At 42.3% G+C, this 23,901-nt stretch overlaps 6 protein-coding genes across 8 annotated transcripts; 2 read left to right on the forward strand and 4 right to left on the reverse strand.

The window, feature by feature from the left end:
- Positions 1-408: 408 nt before the first annotated feature.
- On the reverse strand, positions 409-6,844 carry LOC124337741. Its single transcript, XM_046791769.1, has 2 exons — positions 6,766-6,844; positions 409-6,707 (listed from the first exon to the last, which is right to left on the reverse strand). Exon 2 carries the CDS (start codon positions 5,812-5,814, stop codon positions 409-411), a length of 5,406 nt encoding a protein of 1,801 aa, XP_046647725.1. The 5' UTR covers positions 5,815-6,707; positions 6,766-6,844.
- A 1,528-nt stretch (positions 6,845-8,372) lies between these two features.
- Positions 8,373-9,530, reverse strand: LOC124337143 (failed axon connections homolog). Its single transcript, XM_046791210.1, has 5 exons — positions 9,345-9,530; positions 9,086-9,282; positions 8,815-9,023; positions 8,627-8,743; positions 8,373-8,557 (listed from the first exon to the last, which is right to left on the reverse strand). Exons 1-5 carry the CDS (start codon positions 9,492-9,494, stop codon positions 8,466-8,468), a joined length of 765 nt encoding a protein of 254 aa, XP_046647166.1. The 5' UTR covers positions 9,495-9,530; the 3' UTR covers positions 8,373-8,465.
- A 553-nt stretch (positions 9,531-10,083) lies between these two features.
- LOC124337743 (protein bicaudal C homolog 1-A-like) lies at positions 10,084-12,556 on the reverse strand. Its single transcript, XM_046791770.1, has 10 exons — positions 12,222-12,556; positions 11,938-12,150; positions 11,651-11,878; positions 11,386-11,583; positions 11,160-11,316; positions 10,980-11,096; positions 10,769-10,912; positions 10,590-10,700; positions 10,405-10,524; positions 10,084-10,333 (listed from the first exon to the last, which is right to left on the reverse strand). The coding sequence occupies exons 1-10, from the start codon at positions 12,267-12,269 to the stop codon at positions 10,320-10,322; spliced, it is 1,350 nt and encodes a 449-aa protein (XP_046647726.1). The 5' UTR covers positions 12,270-12,556; the 3' UTR covers positions 10,084-10,319.
- Positions 12,557-13,262: 706 nt separating this feature from the next.
- On the forward strand, positions 13,263-15,353 carry LOC124337083. The gene is made up of 8 exons (XM_046791125.1): positions 13,263-13,489; positions 13,681-13,741; positions 13,825-13,944; positions 14,033-14,150; positions 14,210-14,353; positions 14,420-14,578; positions 14,645-14,873; positions 14,954-15,353. The coding sequence occupies exons 2-8, from the start codon at positions 13,693-13,695 to the stop codon at positions 15,170-15,172; spliced, it is 1,038 nt and encodes a 345-aa protein (XP_046647081.1). The 5' UTR covers positions 13,263-13,489; positions 13,681-13,692; the 3' UTR covers positions 15,173-15,353.
- A 366-nt stretch (positions 15,354-15,719) lies between these two features.
- On the reverse strand, positions 15,720-18,262 carry LOC124336937 (vacuolar protein sorting-associated protein 13D-like). The gene is made up of 5 exons (XM_046790873.1): positions 17,976-18,262; positions 17,724-17,914; positions 17,462-17,662; positions 16,224-17,399; positions 15,720-16,157 (listed from the first exon to the last, which is right to left on the reverse strand). The coding sequence occupies exons 1-5, from the start codon at positions 18,070-18,072 to the stop codon at positions 15,729-15,731; spliced, it is 2,094 nt and encodes a 697-aa protein (XP_046646829.1). The 5' UTR covers positions 18,073-18,262; the 3' UTR covers positions 15,720-15,728.
- A 318-nt stretch (positions 18,263-18,580) lies between these two features.
- Positions 18,581-23,643, forward strand: LOC124337289. Of its 3 annotated transcripts, XR_006917222.1 has the most exons (5): positions 18,581-18,694; positions 19,131-19,199; positions 22,107-22,407; positions 22,496-22,576; positions 23,488-23,643. XR_006917222.1 is itself a non-coding variant. In XM_046791394.1 (4 exons), the coding sequence occupies exons 1-4, from the start codon at positions 18,596-18,598 to the stop codon at positions 23,554-23,556; spliced, it is 318 nt and encodes a 105-aa protein (XP_046647350.1). In that variant the 5' UTR covers positions 18,581-18,595; the 3' UTR covers positions 23,557-23,643. The 3 variants fall into 3 exon arrangements, 2 of the variants coding, with proteins under 2 accessions (XP_046647350.1, XP_046647351.1); XM_046791394.1 differs by lacking the exon at positions 22,107-22,407; XM_046791395.1 differs by lacking the exons at positions 22,107-22,407; positions 22,496-22,576; positions 23,488-23,643 and adding an exon at positions 21,135-21,243.
- The last annotated feature ends 258 nt before the right edge of the window (positions 23,644-23,901 follow it).

A 23,901-nucleotide genomic window follows, 5' to 3' on the forward strand; every position in this document is an offset into this window, starting at 1 on the left:
ATAGGGCACAACACACACACAACCTGGGAGTAGCAATAAAACTTAGTGGAGTCGACAGAGAACAAACAGTAAAGCTAATACCTAAGAGAGGAAGTATGGGAATTGCCACCTTGTCACAAATTGCATGTGTCGACGACGTCTGAGACTGCACGTCAGAACAATTTGGTCACAATACTCAAAACGCGAATACAAGTAATTATCTAAAAAGGAGCACAGACATGGTAAATCAATATTGGTTAGGTATAACATGGTCACAATTTAAAATACCTTTCAGGGCAAGAGTCACTTCAGTTCAGAAAAATTGGAAAGGACGAGATCACAAAGAAGATGACTTAGATTGACAGGGGAAAGGGGGAAATAGGGCTAAACAGTGGTAGACAAGTGGCGCCATTAAAATTAACAAAAAGGCTAAACAGCATCCGCCGAACCATTCTCCCCCGAACTGGATCCGGCTTCCGGAGCGAGTGAGCTTGGTTCCAATAAGGCGAGTTGATTAGCTCCACGGCGCAATATCCCTGTAGAAAACTCGACGTCTACCGCTCGAACTAGTTCATCCTTTCCCGGATACGTTCTCACAACTCTTCCGGTCCGCCAGCGTCCTCGCGGTGCATCCTTCCAATCGTCGAGCACGAAATCGCCAACCGCTAAGTTCCGGGCTGGTCTTGTCCATTTGCGTCGCGAGGTCATGGACTGCAGGAATGCTCCATGCCACAGCTCCCAGAAGCGGTCCGCCATCCGTTGAACGTACCGGTAGTGGTCCCGTGGTAAGGCACGAGAGAAATCACCCGCCGGTAGATCCGCAATTGGCGCGCGATTCAAAAAATCGTTCGGCGTCAAGGGCCGAATATCGTCAACATCTGAGCTGACATAAGTCAGAGGGCGGGAATTGAGCAGTCCTGACACCTCAAACAGGAGCGTCCGAAGAATCTCCTCGCTCGGATTACGCTGTCCGTTCAACTCCTTGTCCAGCACTGGGTAGAGCGCTCGCTTGACCGAACGCACCAGTGATTCGTGAGCTCCACCAAAGTGGGGTGTCTGGGCTGGCTGGAACCACCATCGAATCCCGAGAGCTTTGAGCTCCGTCTCCAACGCCGAACTCTCCTTTAGTCTCTCCAGCTCTTCACGTAATAGTCGCTCCGCCCCGGTCAAATTAGTTCCGTTGTCGGAGAACATCTCAGCTGGCTTGCGGTAGATAGAAACGAAGCGGCGCAAAACCAGCAAGAAATCGTTGGCTGATAGAGAGATCGCCACGTCGACGTACACGGCACGCGTCACTAAACACGTAAACAGGGCGCCCCATCGCTTGGCCGTCCCTCTGTGATAGGCGATGTCAATGGGGCCGAAATAGTCGACGGAGGTGTAGGTGAACGGAGGCTGGTGAGCACCTAGCCGGGCCCTGTGAACGTCCGCCATCATCTGTAGCGCTGCTTTTGGTCGGAAACGCCGACACGCCAGACACTCGTTGCGAGCTCTCTTGACCGCCTCTCTTCCTGCTGTGATCCAGAAATGTTGTCGCACCTGGGCAAGCACCATGTCGGTTCCGGAATGATGAAGCTGCTCATGAAAGGCGCGGATGATTGCTCGCGCTAACAGATGTCGGCCATTCAGAATCGGCGGATGGAGGACCTCGTACGGTAACTTCGCTCTGCTGAGACGGCCTCCAAGCCGCAACACCTTGTCAGCATCCAAAAAGGGGGTCAAGGGCTGCAAGGGTGATGTAGGGCGAATCACTTTTCCACGCTCCAGTCTGCTTATCTCCTCGGGATAGGTCTCCCTCTGGCACCGTCGGACGAGATCGAGATAGTCATTCTCTAATCTGATGAGAGTAGGCACGTCGCTGGCAGCTATCCTCACCGTCTTCCAGTCGAATGGCACTATCTTCTCCGACACGACATCACTCACATGGGCGCGGGCCCCACGCATCTCCGCCTTCTCCAAGGTCCAGGGGAGGTCTTGCGGCCAGGCCGTCTCCTCTTGATACAAGAAGGGTGGTCCGTCCAACCACCACGCTGGGATTGCCCGGTCATCCAGTTGAGAGCGGGTCGCCGCATCCGCTGGGTTTAGGACTCCCGGGACGAAACGCCACTCTGAAGGGTCCGATAGGGTCTGGATTTCACCGATACGATTGCTCACGTAGACCTGGTAGTCACCAGATAGCGCTCGAACCCAGTTGCGCACCGTACTGCTATCGGTCCAGAAACGACGCGCTGCGATCTTCCGGGTCAATGAAGATTCCACAAAACGGGCCAAACGCGCTCCAAGAAGTCCAGCGTTCAGCTCCAACTTGCACACGGACACTGTTTTCAGCGGCGCCAACTTTGTCACGGCGGCGGCGCAGGCCTCCTCAGAGGCGTCCACGAAAGTGTCCAGTTCGGTCCGGACGATTCGGTCCTCATCCGGAAAGAGGCAGCGGGCAAATTCCACCGTCTTTAGCTGCTGCATTGTGTCAAAATAGCTCTCCCACCATTCACGGTCTGGTCCAGTCACCGCATCCTCCCACTTCAGGCCTTTCACGCCAAGGTGGCGTAGTCGTATCTTGGCCTTAACGGTGATTGGAGCAGCGGCGCCAAGGGGATCGAATAATCCGGCAACCTTCGAAAGGAGCCCGGCCCGGGTGTAGTTGATCTCTGCCAACCGGACACGAAACCCCAAAACATCAGTGGCTGGCCTCCAGGTGACGCCCAGGACCATCTCGGCGTCGTCAGCGCCAAGGTTGACCGTGTTGACGCCACTCTCCTTTGGATCTGGTAGCGAGAGCTGCTCCAGCAGGCGTGCGTCGTTGCTCACCCAATGATTCAGATGGAAATCGCCACTGCTCAGAGCCTTGTTGACTGCTGTCGCCCGGCGCAGCGCCTCGTCAGTGGTCTTGCTGGAATCCAGGTAATCGTCCACGTAGAGGTACCTCCGGATGGCGGCTGCTGCCTCACCCTGGTCTACGGCGGCGTCGTCTGCTGCTCTCCAGGTCGTTCGGATAGCCGTATAGGGCGAACATGAGACACCAAAGGTCACCCGTGTCATCTCACACGTTGTCAATGTTCCGTCCTCTTCCGGCCAGAGGAATCGAAGGTAGCGTCGATCCACGTCGTCTAGTCGGATCCGGCTGAACATGGCTCCTATGTCTGCCGACCACGCCACCTCTCCTTCCCGGAAGTGTAGAATTACCGCTGGGAGCGGATTTTGAAGTGCTGGACCAGGTGTGACGTAATCATTGAGGCTCCTCCCGCGGTACTTGGCAGCTGCGTCGAACACCAACCGCAGCTCAGGACGACCGGCAACCTTGGGTACTGCAAAATGGGGCAGCCAATATCGAGTTGGCCGCTCCTCGACCTCTGTGGTAGACAGCCGCCTTGCATAACCTTCAGCAAAGTTCTTGGCCATCGACTCTCGATAGTGTTTCTCATAGGCTGGATCTCTTGTAAATTTGTTCAAAAGCGGACGAATACGGGAATCAGCTACACTCCGGTTGTCGGGCAGCAATGGAGGCTCTTCATCCTTCCAGAGAATTGGGGCCTGGTAACCCACATCCAGCTTCTTGGTCTCAGCGTCCAGCTTCGCGACTGCCCGTCGATCTTCGGTGGACATTCCGGCACCCTGATACTCGGTACCGAATGATTCGGTGTCGCAGAATCGTCGTAGTTGTTCCACCAGCTCCGCTGTGATGTGTACGTCTGATGAGGCAAAGGCACGGTGGCAGAGGGCCTCCGTCGTCGATCCAGATCCCAGCACACCAAGGATTGTCCATCCAAGCCTGGTCTTGATAGCTGCTGGCTCGTCGTCGGCTCCAAGTCGATAATCTGTCGGTGTGATGAGCGTTGTATGGTTCAAACCAATCAGGACGTCGATTCTTCCGCCGGAACTGCGTAGCGGCGGCAAGTCGTTAAGGTGGGTCCAACGGTGGCGAAGCTGCTCCCAATTGTACACGGGAACTGGCTGTGTCACGGTCTTTAAGGTCGAGCCCCTAAGGGTCACCATGTCACCGAAGGCCGTTTTCAGCTGGAGAAACAATTCTTCTGAATTCGGATGCGTTGAAGCCGCATCAGCTACTCCCTGGATCCGAAGTGTCTGTCGCTCGCCTGAAATCCGGAGCGAACGTACTAATCCCTCACGGATGAAAGTTGTGTTGCTCCCGGCGTCCAACATAACATTGATGGGCACCAGCTCCCCGTCAGCATTCATAGCGTCGAGGCGGATCACACCAAAGGCGATAGTACCGGACGTTGCTCTGGCCGAATGTGAGGTGCCCGTTCTCTCCGGAAGTCCCCGGTCAGTGTGGATCAGAGGGTGGTGGAACGTCTTGCATCCGTCCTTGCCGCATTCTTTCTTGAAGCTACAGTTGCCAGCTCCATGTCGTACGCCGAAGCAACAGTAACACAGGCCACGCACCATGATGAAGGTCATTCGTCCAGCAACGGGCATATTCTTGAAGAATTGGCAATCAGCCAACCGATGCTCACCCTCACATTTAAAACAATATGGAGGCTTGGATGCTGGTGTCGTTCCCTCACGAGGCGTAGGGGCAGGAGCCCCTCGAGCCGGTCCGGCTCGGTGATTGGTGGAGGCCTGGTGGGCCCGTGAATGCCTCTTCTGATGATGCGGGTTGTTTCCCGTCTGGGGTGGCCGAGCTGGATTGTTGCTTTCCTGGTGCTGTTCGGCGGCAATGGAGTATGCATTCTGGTAGGCAGCCGCTCGCGTACATAGCCAGTGGCCGAACTCGTTCATGGTGCGCCGCTCCAATCCTCCACGCTGGCCGTCATTCCAGTGCAACCGATCCTGGGGCTGAAGTTTCTGCGTGAGCCGCTCGATCAAATCAGCATGGCCGGTCTCCCCGATCCAGGTGAGATTGAAGAGGTGAGTCCTCACCTTTTCGGCAAATCTACGGAAGGTAGCGGGCGTCGGAGGCTCGACTCGATCCAAGGCTTGAAGGTGTGCTGCACGGATAACTGCACGGCTGCCACATGTCTCTTTCAAACGTCGGAGAGACTCCTTGTAGGCCAGCTCACCTCCACCTAATCCGTAAACTAAATCGGCCGTCTCTCCCCGTACGTTCCTCTTCAAAATCGCCAGCTTCTCTCCAGGTGCCTTGCCGGTCTGGTGTACGAGTGAGTGAAAGAGGTCGATCCACTCAAACCAATCCAGAGCGCGCCCAGAGTAAACCTCCAAATCAACTCGAACCGATGTATGGCGATGATCACCGGAATAAACGAAGGGCTTCTCTCTTCCACTGCAATAGTTGGTGATCCATTCATCCGGAGCATGAACTCGTGCTACCGGTTTGTACGGGGGTACGGAGATAATCGACTTAAAATCGTCCTCCCGATCTCCATTTAAGTCCTTCTCCTCCCCTAGGTCCTGAACGGACTGCTTGGCTGCCTCCATCTCCTTCAATGCTTCTTCGGCTGCTTTGGCGGCCTCCTCGTAGACCTTCGTGGCGTCTTGGGCTCGTTGTCGGGCTGCGATTACTTCCGGATCTGTAGGATCCCATCCAGGGACGGAAGCTGAATCCCCCTCTCGGCTAGAGATATAAGCAGCCACCTCGTCCGCCACTCCGTCAACATCTCCTCCGTAACGCAGGAAGGCTTCTTGTTGTTGCTCTCCTTCAGCCTCCTCCAACAGCTCCAATAAACGGTCATTAATCGGGCCGGAATCACCAAGGAGGGTGCGAGCCTCATCCAGGAGGCGCGTGGCTTCACGGCGTGAAAGCTTGTTGGTTATAACTTTCCGCATACGGGTGCAGCATCCGGTTATCTTAAAGCGCAGTACTTTCTGGCGGGCCCTGCATTGGTCGATGGTGAATGCTGCAATATCCTCCGCCATGATGAAAAGGGCTAGGAGACAGCGAAGGATCAGAGCTAACAGCAACGTAGTGGATGGCAGCTCTGCTCGTCGATGGAGAATCTTCGTCTCCTGGGTTGCCTGCTTAACGGCAGGCTCTTAGTCAGTTCAAATGAGGGTAAAATTAGGATCCTGGAACACCGTCGGTCTATAGCTGAACTCCCCAACTTGGTTCTCGTCGAGTAGTCGGCTCTGCTTGACGGGCAAGGATCCTCTTAGCTGGAACTGGTCAGTTCCTTCCAACTTGGTTCTCGTTGGCTTGGTCGGGTCTGCTTAACGGCAGACAATCTTTGTCAAGGCGCCACAGCGCAGGTCAATTCAACGCTGATCAGCGTGGCCGGTCGGTTTTAACGGCAGGCAAATCAAATCAAATGCTGGAAGGCGTGGGCAGGTCTGCTACAACGCCAGTCGAAGTCGAATCAGATGCTGAAGAGGCGTGGGCAGGTCTGCTACAAAGCCAGTTGAAGTCAAATCAAAACGCTGAAGGCGTGGGCAGGTCTGCTACAACGCCAGTCGAAGTCGAATGAAATGCTGAAGATGAGGCGTGGGCAGGTCTGCTACAACGCCAGTTGAAGTCGAATCAAAACGCTGAAGGCGTGGGCAGGTCTGCTACAACGCCAGTCGAAGTCGAATCAAATGCTGAAGGCGTGGGCAGGTCTGCTACAACGCCAGTCGAAGTCGAATCAAATGCTGAACAGCGTGATTCAGAACGATGCCGGTAGCTCCGGTTCGAAGGACCAGATGATAACTCGAGGTCGGACAAGTAGTAGTGGACTGTATTTAAAAGCAATCAATGTCTGTCGTGTAACATCAAGTCACTGTCAGAATCAGAACATCGACACATAATCAGGCATCCATCATCATCAACATCAATCCTATTCGAGTAAAAGGGAGTCACTAACAATTCAAGTAAAGCACGAGAAGTAAAAATACCTGGAGACCAGTCTTCGATGGGGAAATGGAAATAAGAGTGGTCCGTCCTGGACACACTCATGCACATATAGGGCACAACACACACACAACCTGGGAGTAGCAATAAAACTTAGTGGAGTCGACAGAGAACAAACAGTAAAGCTAATACCTAAGAGAGGAAGTATGGGAATTGCCACCTTGTCACAAATTGCATGTGTCGACGACGTCTGAGACTGCACGTCAGAACAATTTGGTCACAATACTCAAAACGCGAATACAAGTAATTATCTAAAAAGGAGCACAGACATGGTAAATCAATATTGGTTAGGTATAACATGGTCACAATTTAAAATACCTTTCAGGGCAAGAGTCACTTCAGTTCAGAAAAATTGGAAAGGACGAGATCACAAAGAAGATGACTTAGATTGACAGGGGAAAGGGGGAAATAGGGCTAAACAGTGGTAGACAAGTGGCGCCATTAAAATTAACAAAAAGGCTAAACAGCATCCGCCGAACCATAGACTACGCTGAAAGATTCTTTCTCTCATAAAGTTTAGAATATTTATAGCTTTTGTGATTGGTTTTCCGACGACGGCCATCCCTGAAACGATTCTCAACAAAACTTATGGCCGATAAATGGTTATACTGGGAACATGGAAGAAAGACAGAGCGAAACACCAGCGTACAGTAACACGCCAGCAGTAAAAGCGTTCCGGTGTCCAGATGAAATCAATTTGTAGCTCTTTCCCTATACAAGTAACATCGTTTTATCGACGCTTACATTGGAAACTCGAAGCACGAGTCAAGGTCTTCAAGCACTGGCGTTCATCCAACGGACAATCCTCAATATCAAGGCTAAAGGTATTATACGACAGGTTATAAAACAAATTAGAAATCTACTTCGCCTGAAGATGCGTAACTCTTAACATTTAAAGGCAAATCACTTGCGGGGCAAACACCTATAGATGTTATAAAACCAATACAGTATATCAACACTCCCTGTTGATTTTAATTCAAATTAAAAAAAAAAAAATCCTAAATGACTTTTGTTGCTAGGGCAAAAGATGTTTTCAAAAAAGATTCCGAATTCCAGCTGCTGTTATATTTGTGTCACCAGCCAGCTGAAATGAACACCTGTAGCTAACAAATACCGCAGCAAACGACCTTCATTCTCTCCTTGGAGTGTCACCTCTTACCACAGGAGAAATCACACTTTCTAAAAAATGTGTACCTTATTGCAGTGAATCTTACTGGAAGACTAAATCTCGACTAAATCCAAACGGCACAATTTCTCTGCGTCATTTAAACGTTCACACATGAATGACCTTGATAACGGTACGCAAGGTCAATATAGCATAGCAAGTAGGTAACCAGCATAGTGTTCGACAAATTGCAGAAATCGATTTGAATCAAAACAAGTCACGTATAGTCGGGAGGGAGAAAAACAGCTTGGAAATCCATTTTATTGCTTGAAAGCCATTCCTTTTTGCAATTTGAATTTCACTATCGAATTCCAGCCGCATCTGGAAAACATTTTGGCATAAAACAGCGGACCCTTTAGGATCTCATTTATTTTTACAGCAAAGAATTTCAAACGGATAATTTCAAGGAAAAAAAGCTGTAATAATTAATAAAAATCTTTGTATTAAGAATCTGCTAACGTTAACGATAATGAAAAATGATTCGTATGTGACATTGTAACATTATTTGGTTTTATGGTTTTATGCCTGTGGAGATGCGAGACATTGATCCCAATCAGGCCAGAATTTACTTTTCATCCGGTTGCAGAAACTCCTCAAATTTACAAATTCCCCTAATATTGTCAAAAAATCATTAACTTAAAAGCATCTCATTAATTATATAGTTATTCAATTAAATCTACCGTTCATATGCGACTCGAACGGCGAGCCTGGCAAGGACCAAACAACCTGGGCCAAAATGCCAAACATGGAACAGTCCATTTCAGTTGGCTTCTCTCCCATAAAATACGGCTTAGTACCTGGAAAGAAAATATAAATAAACGTCCAATCTATTTCCACATGAAAACTAAATCTTATTCTATTAAAATACCAAGAAATGCTGACATGGCCCGCAAGTCCTTCATGCCCATTTCGATAGCTTCTTCTTTGGTGTGTCTGCCCATTCCTTGAGCCTGAGTTTGGCTTTTAACCCTGCGAACCATGATTGGCATCACCAGACGTAATATCGACGGGAAACTCGTCTGAATTTGGAACAAGGTTTTACCTTTGGTGTAAACAACTCGCTGGAGTACAATCAACCTGAATATAAAAATAAAAAATAAAAGTTTAAATTTCAAAATGACATGAAAGGTCACATCTACCAGTAGAAATGTTCTTCCGCCATGATTTGGAGAGATCGAGCGACGGCTTGTTCTTCCGCCGACAAATGGGAGCTGAAATCTTTATGGAATCTTTTGGCCAACATTTCCAAACAGAGTTGAGAGTCCGAGTAATTCACGCCGTTCAACGTGATCCACGGCGTCTTGCCCTTCGGTCCAATTGGATTCTTAAAATCATTCTAAATAAGCCACAATTTGATTAAAAATGTTGAATGGAAATTTTTAGTTATTAAATGTCTACCTGATAAGGAATGTTAGCCATTCGGAGATACGTTTCTAATTTGAGCGGGAAAGGTGAAATGTTCGGCGTGAAAACTCCTCGGTCGAGCTGGTGGAGAACGACAACATCCTGCCCGATGTTATTTCCTTGTTTCTTCATGCAGTCGGCCATTCCTCCTTCGTGCGTGAACTGTTACTGAACAAGGAAAGCGTGCCGCCACCGCCTCTTATACAATATTGCGTAAGCTGTTACGCCTTCTGTTGTATCCAACTGCAAAGTCATGGTGACTTTGCCGCAGTCACCTCCCGAACCATCGTGAATGGGAGTCGAGGAAAAAGGTGCGTCATCGCCATCAATTTCTGTGACTCGGCGTCACGTACCGTCGGAATTTTGTAAAGGTATAGTATAGCCACGCATTTCAAGGGAACGTGATAACATTTCGAAGACCTTGGGGCCCGTATGCAAGCTGTGAAAGCTGTGAATCTTGAAAGGCGCCGTGCAAACTATTTATTTATTATGACATATGAATTAAGAGCACAACATCACGTCGAAAACTTTCAAAAGATTATAAGAAAGCGGGAAACTGTTTATTCGTTTCTCCTTATAAAGCATTATTTTTAAAAGTTCTTTCAACCATGTAAGAAAGGAATTTGGACTGTGTCATCAGCTAAATACGATTGCATTTCTAGAAATTTCATTTAATTTAACCTCATTTTTAACTTAAAATATTTAAATGAATGCAGAGAAAAGAGAATTTTTTTGGTCATGCTTGTAATGAAAAATCATAAGTAAAGTGGTCGTATATACAAAGAGAATCATGGGAAAAGTAGTAAATAATCCTCAAGACAATGGACACATAATCGACAGGGTCACAAGGGTTTTAAAGTGAGGGAGTAATTTAAAAAAAAGTCCTGAATTAGGAAAGAATCAATTATACGATAAAAACACCCGATCAGGTAATAAGGCCGCGACTTCATTCACCGCCGACGATGGTGATCAGCGGCGTAACTCTGATTAAAGAAATAAAAAGAATGAGTTAATTGATTAACTCACATTTATAAAGGGGGAAAGATTAAATTACCTTGAATGGCATTCAACATAATTTTCCGGGCACCAAACGAGCGGATTCCTATGCTGATGAAATCCTCGTCCTTCAAGGTTGTAAACATCGCCAGATCGACTTCGTTCTGGACAAATAAATCTGAGAGAAAAAAAAACAGAATTACAAATAATGCAATCAAAAAATAAAAACAAATAAGTTTCTACCTGCGTAGTGAGAGAGTCCGACAGTGTCCAGCAGCTGCGACAAATGACGAGACGAATTCTGGTCGAATCGCGAGGCAGCCATTGATGCTGGAATGCATGAATCTGCAGCACCTGTCAAATAAATTTGATTTTAAAATAATACAATCAGAGAAACAACTATGTTTTAAAAAGAGTCTTACGGGGAGATGACAAACTTGTAGCTCCGGAATCCGAGCTGGAAGTGCTGGACGATTGAGGAATGTCAACGCCGATTACGCCCAGCTGCTGCTGTGCTGGGCCACTTTGGCTAGAAGACGATTCCGCCAGTTTAAGTGAAGACAGAACTGTGGTGAAGAAAATTAATATTCTAAATTACAACCAACATGTAAAGAAAAAAACAAATTAACTTACTGAAAGTATTCTGGGTGAGTTCAGCAAGCTCCAACCAAATCGACGGTAAATAAGATGGAATGACAGTCTGATCGCTGGGAAGCTCTAGACAACGTCTCAGCATTTCATACAAGTTTCCTGGAATACAAAATAATGATTACTGTCAAGTAGAAGATGAAAAGAAAACATGAATGAACATACGTGCGTTCCATTCGTAGGAAGTGAATCGAATAGTCACCATGTCCGAAGTGGTGCGCTCAACACGAATCATCACGTCAGCCTCTTTTGAATCAGCCAGAATACAACGATTAAAACGATCAGATGGAACTTGAGCCATTAACTGCATCGGCAACAGTCCCTAACAAATAAAATCAAAATACATGATTAGCCAAAATAAATAAAAATTGAAAGACGAATCAAAACTTACATTCAGCATGGTGCTGGCCTTGTAAACTTGATCCAAAGAGCCACGAATCCAAACGCAATACTTTTTCGGTAGCTCCTTTAGGACAGAAACATCCGGGCAACGAATTCCGGCACCTGTGGCAGCGATGATTTTGTCGACTTGGTCACGAAGAAGCCACACATGATCAAAAGAAGTTTCCACTTTCACCACAACCGCATCCTACATTACATTACAAACACAATCAAAATCAATGAACAAGAGAAAATGATTAGAGACTGTTTCTTACCACAAGAGTATCTGTTAAACGTCCAAAATAGACGACAGAGTCTTTAAGTTGTTGAAGGCGATCCTGATGGCCACGGATGTTAACCTGACAGCTGATTCCGTCAATTTTGGGGTAGAAACGCAACAGGACGCCAAATGATGACGAGAAGTGGTGGGTCAAATTCGTCTGGCCGACTGAATTAATTTTTTCAATGTTGCAATCAACGATAAACTCGACCGGAACATCTGCCTTTAAATAATAACAAACATGAATACAACGAATATTAACGGTTAAAAAAAAATACTTACTCGAATACGTTGACGAGCGTTTTCAAGATTGACAATTGGACCACGAATGACGACGCTGTTACTCTTGGATTCGCCGGCGATGCGATTGCGATCCGGAAAATGAATGCGCGTTTCAGTGTCTTCCATCACACGGTTGATGTTCTGTCCAGATCTGCCAATCAGGTGAGAATGGAACGTGTAGCTCACTTCCATCGATAACGTGGCTGACTGGCCCTGTGTACATGCATAGCATATTAAATCAAACATTCACACAAATTCAAAATTACAAATAATTCGTAAATTACCTGAGATTGGAGAGAAAGAGCCGAGAGCGACTTGTTGAGAGACTGCATGATTGTGTTGCTTGACTGAAAGATCTAGAGCGAATGATGACTCAACACTGGAAGCTCCGGGGTTATATACGGTTACTCGAGGTCAAACGTCCTGGGTTCACCTCGCACATTCTTCAAAACACTTCTCCGAAGTAGAGGGGCGAAACTATAGAGGGATGCCGCCGCACTATGCACCGGTAATTCCCATAGAGACCTTTTAACATCACTGGATGCGCTATCTCGATTTCTTTTGGTTGCACGGTTGGTTTCCAAACAACTGAAGCAAAAGCCAGTAAAAGTCTAGATTGGAAAACTCGTTTGCGCAAACACACATAATAATAACCTGAATCAACAAACAGAATTTCCAGAACTTTGGCGATTTAACATGCGATTTAACGAAAAACAACACGAATCTGAAAGAAGCTGCGTTGCCACAATGAAGGACAAAACACAACAAATAAATGTTAAACAAAAATGCGTTCTGAAAAAGTTAGCAACACAATTCATTCTGATGAAGAATGAAATTTTTGCTATCAAATTCTTGTTCGTAAAATTATTTGCAAGTCAAATCAAGCCCTTGATTATAGGTGAGTCGCATAGTGTGAGTATCAGTGTAGTATACATCCAGAAAACTTCTCTATTTTACCTATGTACATGGACGCCGAGATCGCAGGTGGAGGTAAGGGGAAAAAAGCCAGGGCGGGATTTCTCTGACGAAAAACCAAATCAACTCGCAATTGGTTGTTATGGGACTTTGTAAATGGCGGCATTATCATTCCATTTGGAATTTTCTCTCTAGCCCATTGAATTATACTTGGCGATCGTTTTCTTTCAAATGGCCCATATTTTGTTATTTTAACGGTTAAGTAAAATTCTCGTTTCGCGTTTACAAATCGCGTGTGACAGCTGACGTAAACAAATCAAACGAAGAAAGAAAACAAACACTCTCGAAGAGGCGGTGGCGCTGATCCCTGCACTACTCACGTGTTAGTTACCATTGGTTACCAAGGGAAAGTTGACGCCAAATTCCATTAGTGTTGTTGATAGCTAGTTAACTACATCACGTTTTAATTCATCCACATTCTTTAGTTTTGATATTGAATCAGGCTAATTTTCTTTGTATTCGTCTGATCCTCATCACTTAGTTCATATTTAACGTAAAAAATACGTTTCATAAGTCTGCACGTGTATGATCTTATCCACAATTGAAACTATTCATCGTATTACGTCCTATCAACGAGGTATGATTTGTAATGCTAGTGAATAATTTACTTGAATAATGGATAGCTTTTTACCAATATGCATTTCCTATTTTGTGCATCAACTTATTCTTTTTACTGACTTGATGCTGTAGTCAAATATAATTAGCTAACTTTTCACAAAAAATGCACAACTTCTCACATCTCACATGTAATGCATATTTTTCTTGCAGGCTTAACGAAACATGGTTTCGAAAAGTGAAATAACAGAAAAAGAGATTAAAGAGCTTGTTGGTAAGAAAATAACATTGAACCAAATTCCTTTGTGCATGTGAGGCATTAATAATTTTTTAAATTTTATATGATTGTGAATTTAGAAAGAAAATATAAGGCAGCAGATATGGCGGAACATTTTAATGTATCAGTTGGAACTATTTATAGACATCTGCGCTTAATGAAAATTTCATTAAGAGTACATCGTAGATCTATTCAACAAGGTTCATTAATTTTGTCACATAGTTCATATAAAATAGTAGTATTAATATTCAATTTGTTTGTCTTCATGTAATGATTCTAACATACTAGGTGAAATGCAGGGTAATGTTAGTGGATTGCTAAATCTATCTTTGACAGAAAGGAATGATCAAAATGTTCTTGCTCCTTTGTCTCTTTTCCACATTGGTGGATTTTACAAGCTTTCTGGGTATATTTTCATTTAGTTTGAACTTTGATTGAATAATTATAGTTAATTTTATTATACAGATATGGCTTTGTTATCCATGCTTGTATAGATGTGTATTCACGCTTCATTACCTATCTTGACGTTTCCAACAATAACCATCCATCTACAGTATTACGTTTATTTCAATCTGGTGTTGCCGAACTTGGATTACCTACGCGTCTTAGGTATGTTGTAATAGTTTTACGGCTGTGAAATGAGGTCTTGTGCTAATACCAGTTTTTTACTTATAGATGTGACAATCAGCTGGAAAATGTTGGCGTTGTTCATTTCATGGACATTAATCGTCCTCTAGTCAGCGACAGAATTGTTTACCAAAGATCAGGAGGCCGCTTGAAAAACGTTTTGAATAAGGTCGGCAGTTGGCTTCAACCTTTCATCGATTTAATTAAGTAAATATTTAAAATATTAATGGATGAGATTTTTATTTTCAAAATGTCTTCTTTATGAATTTTAAGAGATTTAGAATCTAATTGCAATCTGGATCAGAACTCGAACTTTGACCTTTACTGTCTTCATCTTTGTTTCATTCATTTAATGAAATCTCATCTCAAAGAATGCCGCGAAAATTGGAACAATAATGAATCGATTAAAACTACCACTCCCCGTCAATTATCTTCCATTGGATTAATGAGCTTAAAAATTCGCGCTGGAATTGACAAAGCCTATTACCCAGAGTTGGATCAGGTGATGACGCGAATTTCCAGTTTGACATTATCGAAACTTACCTTGTATTACTATTTACTAATGTTCTCTTTATTTCGTAGCCCAAATTATTGGATGTAGAGCAACAAGATTGGGAGGCAACTGAACCGCCGATGGACCGTGCTAATGTTGATGTGCGTGAAGTCAAGCCTATAGTTGAACCTAATGCTGAGATTGTCTTGGGCCAACTTTTCCAACTAAAGGCTGTTACCATTCACACAGTTTCCGAAGTGTACTTGCAAATGCGTCGTTATTTGCAGTCTATTTACAATTCGGAATGAACAGCGTTTAGCTTTAAGAAGTGATACGGTAATTTATGGTTAGTGATTATGAAGATTTTGAAGCTTTTTAGTAATCCTGACATTTAAATTCATTTTTATTATTTGGTAATTGTGTTCTGTTTTAGTTTAACTTTTCAACAGCTTCAACTAATACAGGCAATCAAGTTGTGTTTTTTCTTTACTTCTTTTTCTATTTGTTATAACTAATCTATAGATTTTAGACGGGAATTATCAATTTAATTTAAAGATTATTACTGTTGACTGTAACCTGTTGACCTTTACGGGATTTAAATTCGTTGATTGATCATCTGGCCAACAAAAATTTCTGAAAACGACAAACAAATAAGGAAAGTTAATTGTTTAATATCGTGTCAGGGACATCCAAAGTGAGGGGAACGAACACAAATTTAGTGGACAGTTAAACAGAAGACACAAATGAAGAAACGAGAATTTGAAGACACACCGTGCATGAGTGGCACTAAAAACATTTCAATTAAGAAATAACGCAACACTTTAACTTTAACTTAAATAACGCACAAAACCCCAAACAGAAAGTTTACGATGCGAATTCTGCGTTTTCGTTTAACGTTAAATAAGAATCCAATTCAGCGACAACACTACCAACATTGGTGGGAGTCACATGAAAATGACCGAAATCGACAGTTAGTGGAACCGGGCTGAATGGAGATTCAACAATCTGGATACGAGGTGCCATAACATTTACAAGCAATTCCCATGACTCCTGACTGGTGAATATCGCTGCAGTCTGTTGCAAAACTTTCTTAGCCTGTCGTTTGACCATTTTAAACCGCGAACGACCTTCCTTACGTAACCTTTGGCCAAACAAAGAGCGCTCTTTTCGGGGAAGAGGGAAACTGTCTTTGATTTTCAAGAAAATAGAGTGTTTGTAAACAAATTCAGTAGCCAAAGCGTTGACACGCAGACGGTGGTTCCATTCGCTTTCAGGTGGTTGGATTTCGTAGACCTATTAAATTCAAATAATACTGGTTGACTTCCATAACTAAAGGACACAAAAGTTTGTTTTACTTACAAAATCAAACAACGGCGCATCGTTGTGTGGGACGCTACCATGAATACTTCTTTGAAAATAGATGGTTGAGCGATCACGAAGCAAAACATTTCCAACGCTCATTTGCAATTTAAGCCAATCTCGCAATGAATTTGATTTCCAAACTTCGACGACAGTATCAAGCAACTCGAGTTCCAGTAGAGTGTTGGACGACGCAGAGGTGGTTTCAGTTTTGGGACTAGAAGACAAGCGGAAGCATCCATTTTTCAACGTGAAAATTAAGTGAATAGAGAGCATGTCCTCCTTCCGAATCATGCTTTCCTTTCTAGCTTTGATCAACATTTCGAGAATCTCGTGTTCTGTTTTTTTTTCACGGACAGAATGGGCCTTGTTAAATTGGTTCCAGTGATCCTCTGTAGACCACCATGACAAGAAATCGTTGTACCAGCGCCGAAAAAAATTTTTCTCTTTGAAAATCTGCTGCATGGAGATTGACCGCAAGACCAGGAGCTCTTCTAGTTCAAAGTCGGATTCCATTCTGTCGAGTTCCGGCTTAATCACTGCGGACCTAGTCGGATTTGTCAAGTGCTCTTTGTAATATCGAACGTACATGATGATTTCTCGAGAACGTTGGATGACAAACGGCCAGTTTTCAACTCTCCTCTTCTTCTTGATTTCTGCAATGATGCAATCTCCAGCGAATTTCCATTGACGTCGTGGCTTAAACTTGTGTCGACCAAACTGAGACAAATTCTCGAGCACCTTGCAGCATTGGACATACTGGGTATGACGAACTTCAACTTCGAGACGATCAATTAGCAAGTCGCAGACAATGCGAGGCTGGTTAAGGGATTGCAGAGACGTGGCACTGCAATTTCGCTTCAAATGGACGCGCAAATTGGAGGGCATCAATACAAATTCATGATGCTCAGTGCCGGAATATTTCATCTTCTTGCGTAGATCAATCAAAGGCAAGTCCCTGTAGATTTCAGTGTCTGTGTCCCAGTAGACGAAAAAGGCGCCAAGCTCCACAAATTTAAACATCTCGTGAGCAGAGGCCATACAATTAGATGGCTTCCATTGATCGTCACACGTTTGGGCAGTAAATGATTCAAAGTTAAATCCAAATGCAAATTTTTTTTCAGTGGACGACATGTCAGCATCCTCGAACCGAATATGAACATCTTTGACTTTCAGCTGAAAGCAAAAAAATGGTTTCATCAACTTGAAGATGAAAATGAGAAAAATGTGAAGATTACCTCAATGTTTTGCACCACATTGATCAATAGACTTGTTCCAGGCCTGACCCAAGAAGAACATGTGGAACCGTAGACAAAGGAAGTTAACCCTTGAAAACCAATTTCTGATCTCCATTCGGCTTCCATCAAGTCCAGGGCAGCTTTCTTGTGTTTGACTGATTCTTTGTCTTCATCGACCTCTGGTGATTCCTTAGTTTGAGACTTAAGTTGGAAACACAAAATTAGTTTACGAAAATTTATAGTGAACAACTTGGTTTGGTACTTCATTCATGTTTTTTGGTCCAGCAACCAAGTACAATTGTTCCAACAATATCACCCATGGTTGACTGGTCATTCGTGTTAGAGGTATGTCAATGGAAACTTTCCCAAAAAATCCAGAATGAATCACAATTGGAAGACCAAGATTGGCTAGAGCATTTTTTTTAAGAGAAAGATTCCTCAGTTCTGCCTTCCCTATAATAATCAGAAAATAGATGTACAGTAATTCCCTTTAGATTATTTAAAAGAAACACACCTTGCAGGAGAGAAAAGGAGAGCTGATTAGTGTCTAAATTTTCAAAGTAACGTCCCAAAAAGGTGTTACAGAAATTAGCGATTAGGTTAGTCAGCATTTTGATTGTGAAACCAGAGAAAACACAACTTGTTCTTGTGAACGATAATTTCCAGATACGACAGGATCATGAGACGGTATAATCAGAATTAGAGATTAGTTTACAAACTTCTCAAGTTCAACCGGATCAACCGGATCAACTGAAAGCATGCAGAAAAGTCGGGAGCAAGAGCTATTTTTAACGAGTACGAGGCCACGCCACGAGCGCCTTGAGCATACATGCAATCATATATCGATATCGTGGATATATCGTCGATAGATCGTCGATATCGATCTTGGGGATATTATATCAGCTTAACCGTACGAGCTGGTCTAAGATTTAAAGTTGTATTTTTATTATAAACTCTTCATAAACTTACAATCGGAATATCACATTTAATAATTTATAAGTAATAAACAAATTTGATAGCTGGTAGGAGGAGCCAAAATTTCATTCTGCAGTCTGCATCTGCAAAACTAACTTTGTTCCCTTCCTGTCTGCTATCTGCAACATGAAGGCCATTATTCTACATGGCCATTCTACCATGGCCAGATACATTCTACAGTCTGCACATCTCATCTCAAACTTTTGCGTGAATCTCTTTTGTCTGAAGTCTGAAAACCAAGGAGCCGAAGAAGCGAAAGTAAAAATAACTTTAAAGTGTGTGTCCGTTTTGTCTTAATAATAATGCAAAGTAGACTAACAGGAAATAATGAGGTTATCATATTTCGAATTTCGATGCAACGTGTTTACCTTCAAGAATTGAAGGTCAAGTTGCTGGATAGCTGAGAAATGATATCTATTATACCGGCACGTGGATCCAGTTTAAAAGAACCTACTAATTTTATTGGATATACTTTGTTCGTGAAACTATTTCAGTCACCCATTCAATGTGTCGATTCTGTTATAGCTGAAGTCTACAAACATCAAATCTTGTCTGTAGGATTGTTTATGCAGGAAAAACGTGTTCACTTTCTGATTTTTGTATTTCCTTATTATTTAAACAAAGCCTTTTTTTAAATAAAGTGTATTTACAGAACAATGAGCTCTCTTAATGTTCTTTGTTTTCTCTATTCTAGATAACGACAAAAGTGGTGTCAAGGTCCCCAGTCCCCACTTCCAGTTACCCTCCAACAAAGCTAAAAAAGGTAATTGAACTTTAACCTACATTGAATAGTAAACTTTTTTATTGAAATCTGTGTGCATGGTCTCTTCAGGGTTCCAACATAATTCACACTCAGTATAGACAGTTTAAATTGGTTAAATGTAAGTTTAAGCATTATCATGGTTAGATGAGTTATATTTGAACTCCTTGTAAGCTTGAAAGTGTGATTTAATTATTAGGTTGTGTACAGAAAAGACACCAGACTTTAGAAAAACAGGTTAAAGCAAGGTATCCATGCATTATTGAACATCATATATACAAGTATCCTCACACAAATTAAACTGCACTGTTAAATTCCAGTTTTTTTGGAAACCTTGCTTGTTCCAGTCTAAAACATTTTCCTCCGTCACATTTTCACAAGAAAACAAGTCAAGCAATTTAAGAGAGTTACTGTCAGTCATTAACACATCTATACCATCTTTTGACACGGCATTACAGCGTGTTAATTCAAGACTTCTAAGATTCAGAAAATTGTTTAATTTTGCGGCTTTCTGTAACACATCATTAGTGAGGGTGTCACAGTCATAAATGCAGGCGTCTTCAAGTGCAGGAGAAGATAAAAGAAAAAGAAGAACGTTAGATGGAACATCGTAACTGCTAAAGAAATACTTAAGTTCCTTGAAAATAGATTGCTTCTTTCTATTACGTTCGATTTGAAAATATTCTCTTTCGCTTGCAGGCAAGTCCGTTACACGGCCACAATGATTACTGATAGTCAGGGATTTTAAATTAGGACAAAACTCGGCTATAGTGGATACTTGTACTAAATTTAAACACATAATGTTTAAAACCATCAATGATCTTCCAGTTACTTTAAGAAGTGGAGCCACTCCACCACTAAAAGTGATTTTTGTGTTATGTAATAGGCCTGCGCATGGACAGCTCCAGATTTCGAGTGCGCGAAGCATCTTAATTTGCTTTAAACTTAACAAATCCCTGTTCGTTAACCCCTTTGTTGCATAAATCACGATACGACTGATTGAATGACACGAGGATAGTGCCTGTTGCAGACTACCACATTTATAGGGCTTATAGGGCGTGTGCAAGATTGAAGGAGAAAAGAAACCGCTGAAAATGCCTGGACGCTTTATCTCTATCGCCATCTTAGCCAATTCTACCAAGGCATCAAAGGTGTGATGACTATCAAGGATAGTCAGGGTTGGCATATATCTAAGAACTAATTGAATTCCTTCCCTTGTAATGTTCGTATGAAGAGTATTCAGTTGTCTGAGGGTCTTGCATAGACCTGGTTGTTTATGTCCCGGAGTAATAATCCTGAATATTATTTCCGAATCAACACCAAGACACAACCAGTTAATTCCAGTGTCTGTCACATGAGAGCAAAACTCAACATTTAATGATCTGTAAAAAAAAAAAAAATAACAACCACACTTTACAAATAATAGTAAATACTGTTTTGGTAGATACTACCTTAATTCGTTACAATAAATTCCGATGCTTTTTAAACAGCTGTCTCCCGCTGCAGTACGCCGAAGGTTCAATACTCGTAGTTTTGTAAAATTGGGAAAGAAACTTAAGTAGGCGTCCGAGAAACTAGCAAATCGCAAATTTTGAAGATGTGGAGTGATAAGTTGTTCAAGGACTCTCGTCTCCATTGGGTTTCTATGCTTATCATTTATAGGCGATATGATTTCTTCTAAGAGTGTTGTGGCTAAATAAGAAAAGGTGCGATTAACGAAAAATGTGTCAATAATGCTACGTCGAAAGACCATATGCGTATTATGTAACTTACGTAATTGATGAAATTGATTGCAGCTCTTTTTTGAAGCGATGACAATAGACGCTTCACTGCTACGCTCATTTGCTGATGTTTCAGCCAAACAAATTTTAGTTTCTAGACTTTTCTTTATTAACTTTTTGCACAATTTGAAAAGAGATTTTATTTTCTGCACTTTAGGCATCTTTGCAAAATTTAAAGCAGCGTGTTAATCGAGTAAAACAACTTAATGAAGGGTTCGACAGATCTCGTGGACAGACTAAGAGAAGCACAAGGGAGTAATGTTCGGCTCGAGTCTCACCTACTGACTGGTTGGAAAAAATAAGTATAGTCGACTTATATTGCTGTCAAATTGACATGAAAGGTGGCCTATTGGATAAGGTGAAAAGGGTGGATTGATTCGTTTTATCGCTTAGTAGGATAAGGATGACTGTTCAGTTTTCACATTAAATTTATAATCCAATACATATTAAATGGGTAGTCTCAGGGTTATATGCGTGACACAAATAAGAGGTTGAAGGTTAATCCAATTCTCAGGAGGAGATTTCCCCCAAAATAATGTAATGTGTATTATTTTCGATTAGTTGTGTGTTAAAGAACAGTTATTTCTGCTGGTCTCTAATATGCGTGATTTTTAAATAAAAAATGTGACTTGATTGACCTGACCGATGATTTCTATCACGTTTTCCACCATCTTTTACGAGTAATAGTTAGAGGTTGGATTCTATGTTTCCTTATCGTAAGAGTAGTTCTCGTTAATTTTTTTATTACAAGATACAGGAATTTTAATTCCGTTTAATAAATTATTTTAATTGTCTTTTTTCTTGTGTTTCCTGTGTTCAGTAATTATATAGGGCTAGTATACAACGACATGTTAATGTTAATTTCCAATTTGATGCTTCAAGTAATTAGATCAAATTAACTAAACCGACTGAGTAGAGCAAATGTATTCATATTTCCAAAGCCATTTATTGAGTAACTAGGCATTTATAGTAAATGGCTCTAATATTTCTCTTCATATTTAAAATCCGGCATAACCAATTTAAAATGTAAATTCTTATATTGAGTTCTGTTTATATGTCTACGAAAACGTTTATTTCCATCTTGATTGTGGTTAACGTGGACGTGTCTTTGTTTTTTCCTTTTTTAAAGAAAAAGCGGATGATTGGGGAAAGTGAGAAACCGCAGGATTGAAAATCCTGTGGGCTGTGGCATCTCTGCAGTTTTTGTCTTTTTCGTCTGTCTGAAGTCTCAACACGTCTTTCGACAGGTTGACTGCTTTCGATTCTCGTAAACTAGAACTAGGAGCAAGAGCATGGATCAGCAATTAAATTAAATCAAATCCCTTGCCCGGATTATAGTTTATCATTCCTAATTTGTTTCTTGTATCATAGATCAAGCCTAATATTTAATATGTGTCAGTGCGTGTGTAAGAATCGAGAAGTGAAAACTTGTACGATAATCATTCATTCATTCTTTTTTAGTTAATAAATCACCATTGCAATCATCCATGAGTTCTCTAATTGTTTTTCTTTTACTAGATCACAGTGCTGATGTCAAAGTTGTTCCCAACAATACCCTGCAACATCATGAAAAGACGGGGACTGAACTTGTATAAAAAGGTAAAACTTTTGGCATGGCTTCTAATGTAATGTCTGTTACGGTCTGTTACTCCATTATCTCTTAAACAAGTTCTGCAATATTTTTCTATACTTCTCTTAGAAAACAACCTGAATGCAACATGTTTAGATCAGTTAAGGGGTATATTTAAGCTAAGTTTATTTGTTTTATCTTTCAAACTTGCAAAACATGACATGTAGGAATAATAATAAATTAAGAAATTGTTCACTTTTACCATTTTCAAACATTGTTGTTCATTATAGATACTGTGATCGTCAAATAAGTTGAACTCCACTTTTAAATTCAAGTTTTTCTGGACAGCTTGCTCATTCCAATCTAAAGCGTTTTCCTCTGTAATCTTTTAACATAGAAACACTTCAATCAGTTTAAGAGAGTTCCTCAAAAAACAAAAAAATCTCATATTTTTTTGTTTTCGTTATTTGTGTATATTTCATATCCGCATCTATCCGTGATTCATTATATCCGCATACTTCAGGTACCCTTTTCTCTTTTTTCTTCTCTTATCTCCAATCTTCTTCTTACGGTCATCTTCTTCCTCGCCATCGTCATCCGGTCATATTTTTCTTGGATATTTTTTTTTCTGGAAACTTAGCAAAACTTTACTTCGACAAAAATTAACAAACGTTCCATCCTGTCCAGCGACGATATTTCGACAAAGTTGCGAAAATATCTTGAAAACGTAGATGAGAATCTACTCCGACAACCTATTTGTTGTTAAAACCAACAATATAGACTGCTTTGTTCTTATCCTTGCTCAAAGGGTTATCGATAACCATGATTGGAATAATGCTCTTCTTGTTGTTGATTACAATTTCCACTTTTATTTCCCCTAGTAAGGGGAATGTTTCTTTATATTGACTCGTTAGATTAGCAGTTGTTTTATTGATTTTAGGTTTTCCTATACTCTTCCAAACATTGCAATGGACGGCTGCATATTTATAATCATATCCCCGTTCATTAATTAAGGGAAACGTTTTCCCATTTATTACGCATTTGTCTACTTTTGGATTATTTTCCGGTTCTACCTGCTTCCGCTGTTGAAATAATTCTTTTATGGATATTAATGATTTCGTAATATGTTGTTTAATAGGCGTCTTATGTGTCTCACGTACATCTTCCTGTTCCACCTTCGTGTTTCCCAAAACCGTCTGTTTTTGTTGCGATTCCGGTTTTAGTATTTCGGTTAGCCTCTCTTCACCTTTTTTATCTCGGGGTTGATGGTCTTTTTGAAACACCAAATCGGGGTTTTCTGGATTTGAAAGCAGTGGCTGTGGTTTTTCTGGCAGATGTTGATTTTGGGGCAGTA

This window comes from Daphnia pulicaria, chromosome 4 (assembly GCF_021234035.1).
Source record: "Daphnia pulicaria isolate SC F1-1A chromosome 4, SC_F0-13Bv2, whole genome shotgun sequence".
Taxonomy (NCBI): domain Eukaryota; kingdom Metazoa; phylum Arthropoda; class Branchiopoda; order Diplostraca; family Daphniidae; genus Daphnia; species Daphnia pulicaria.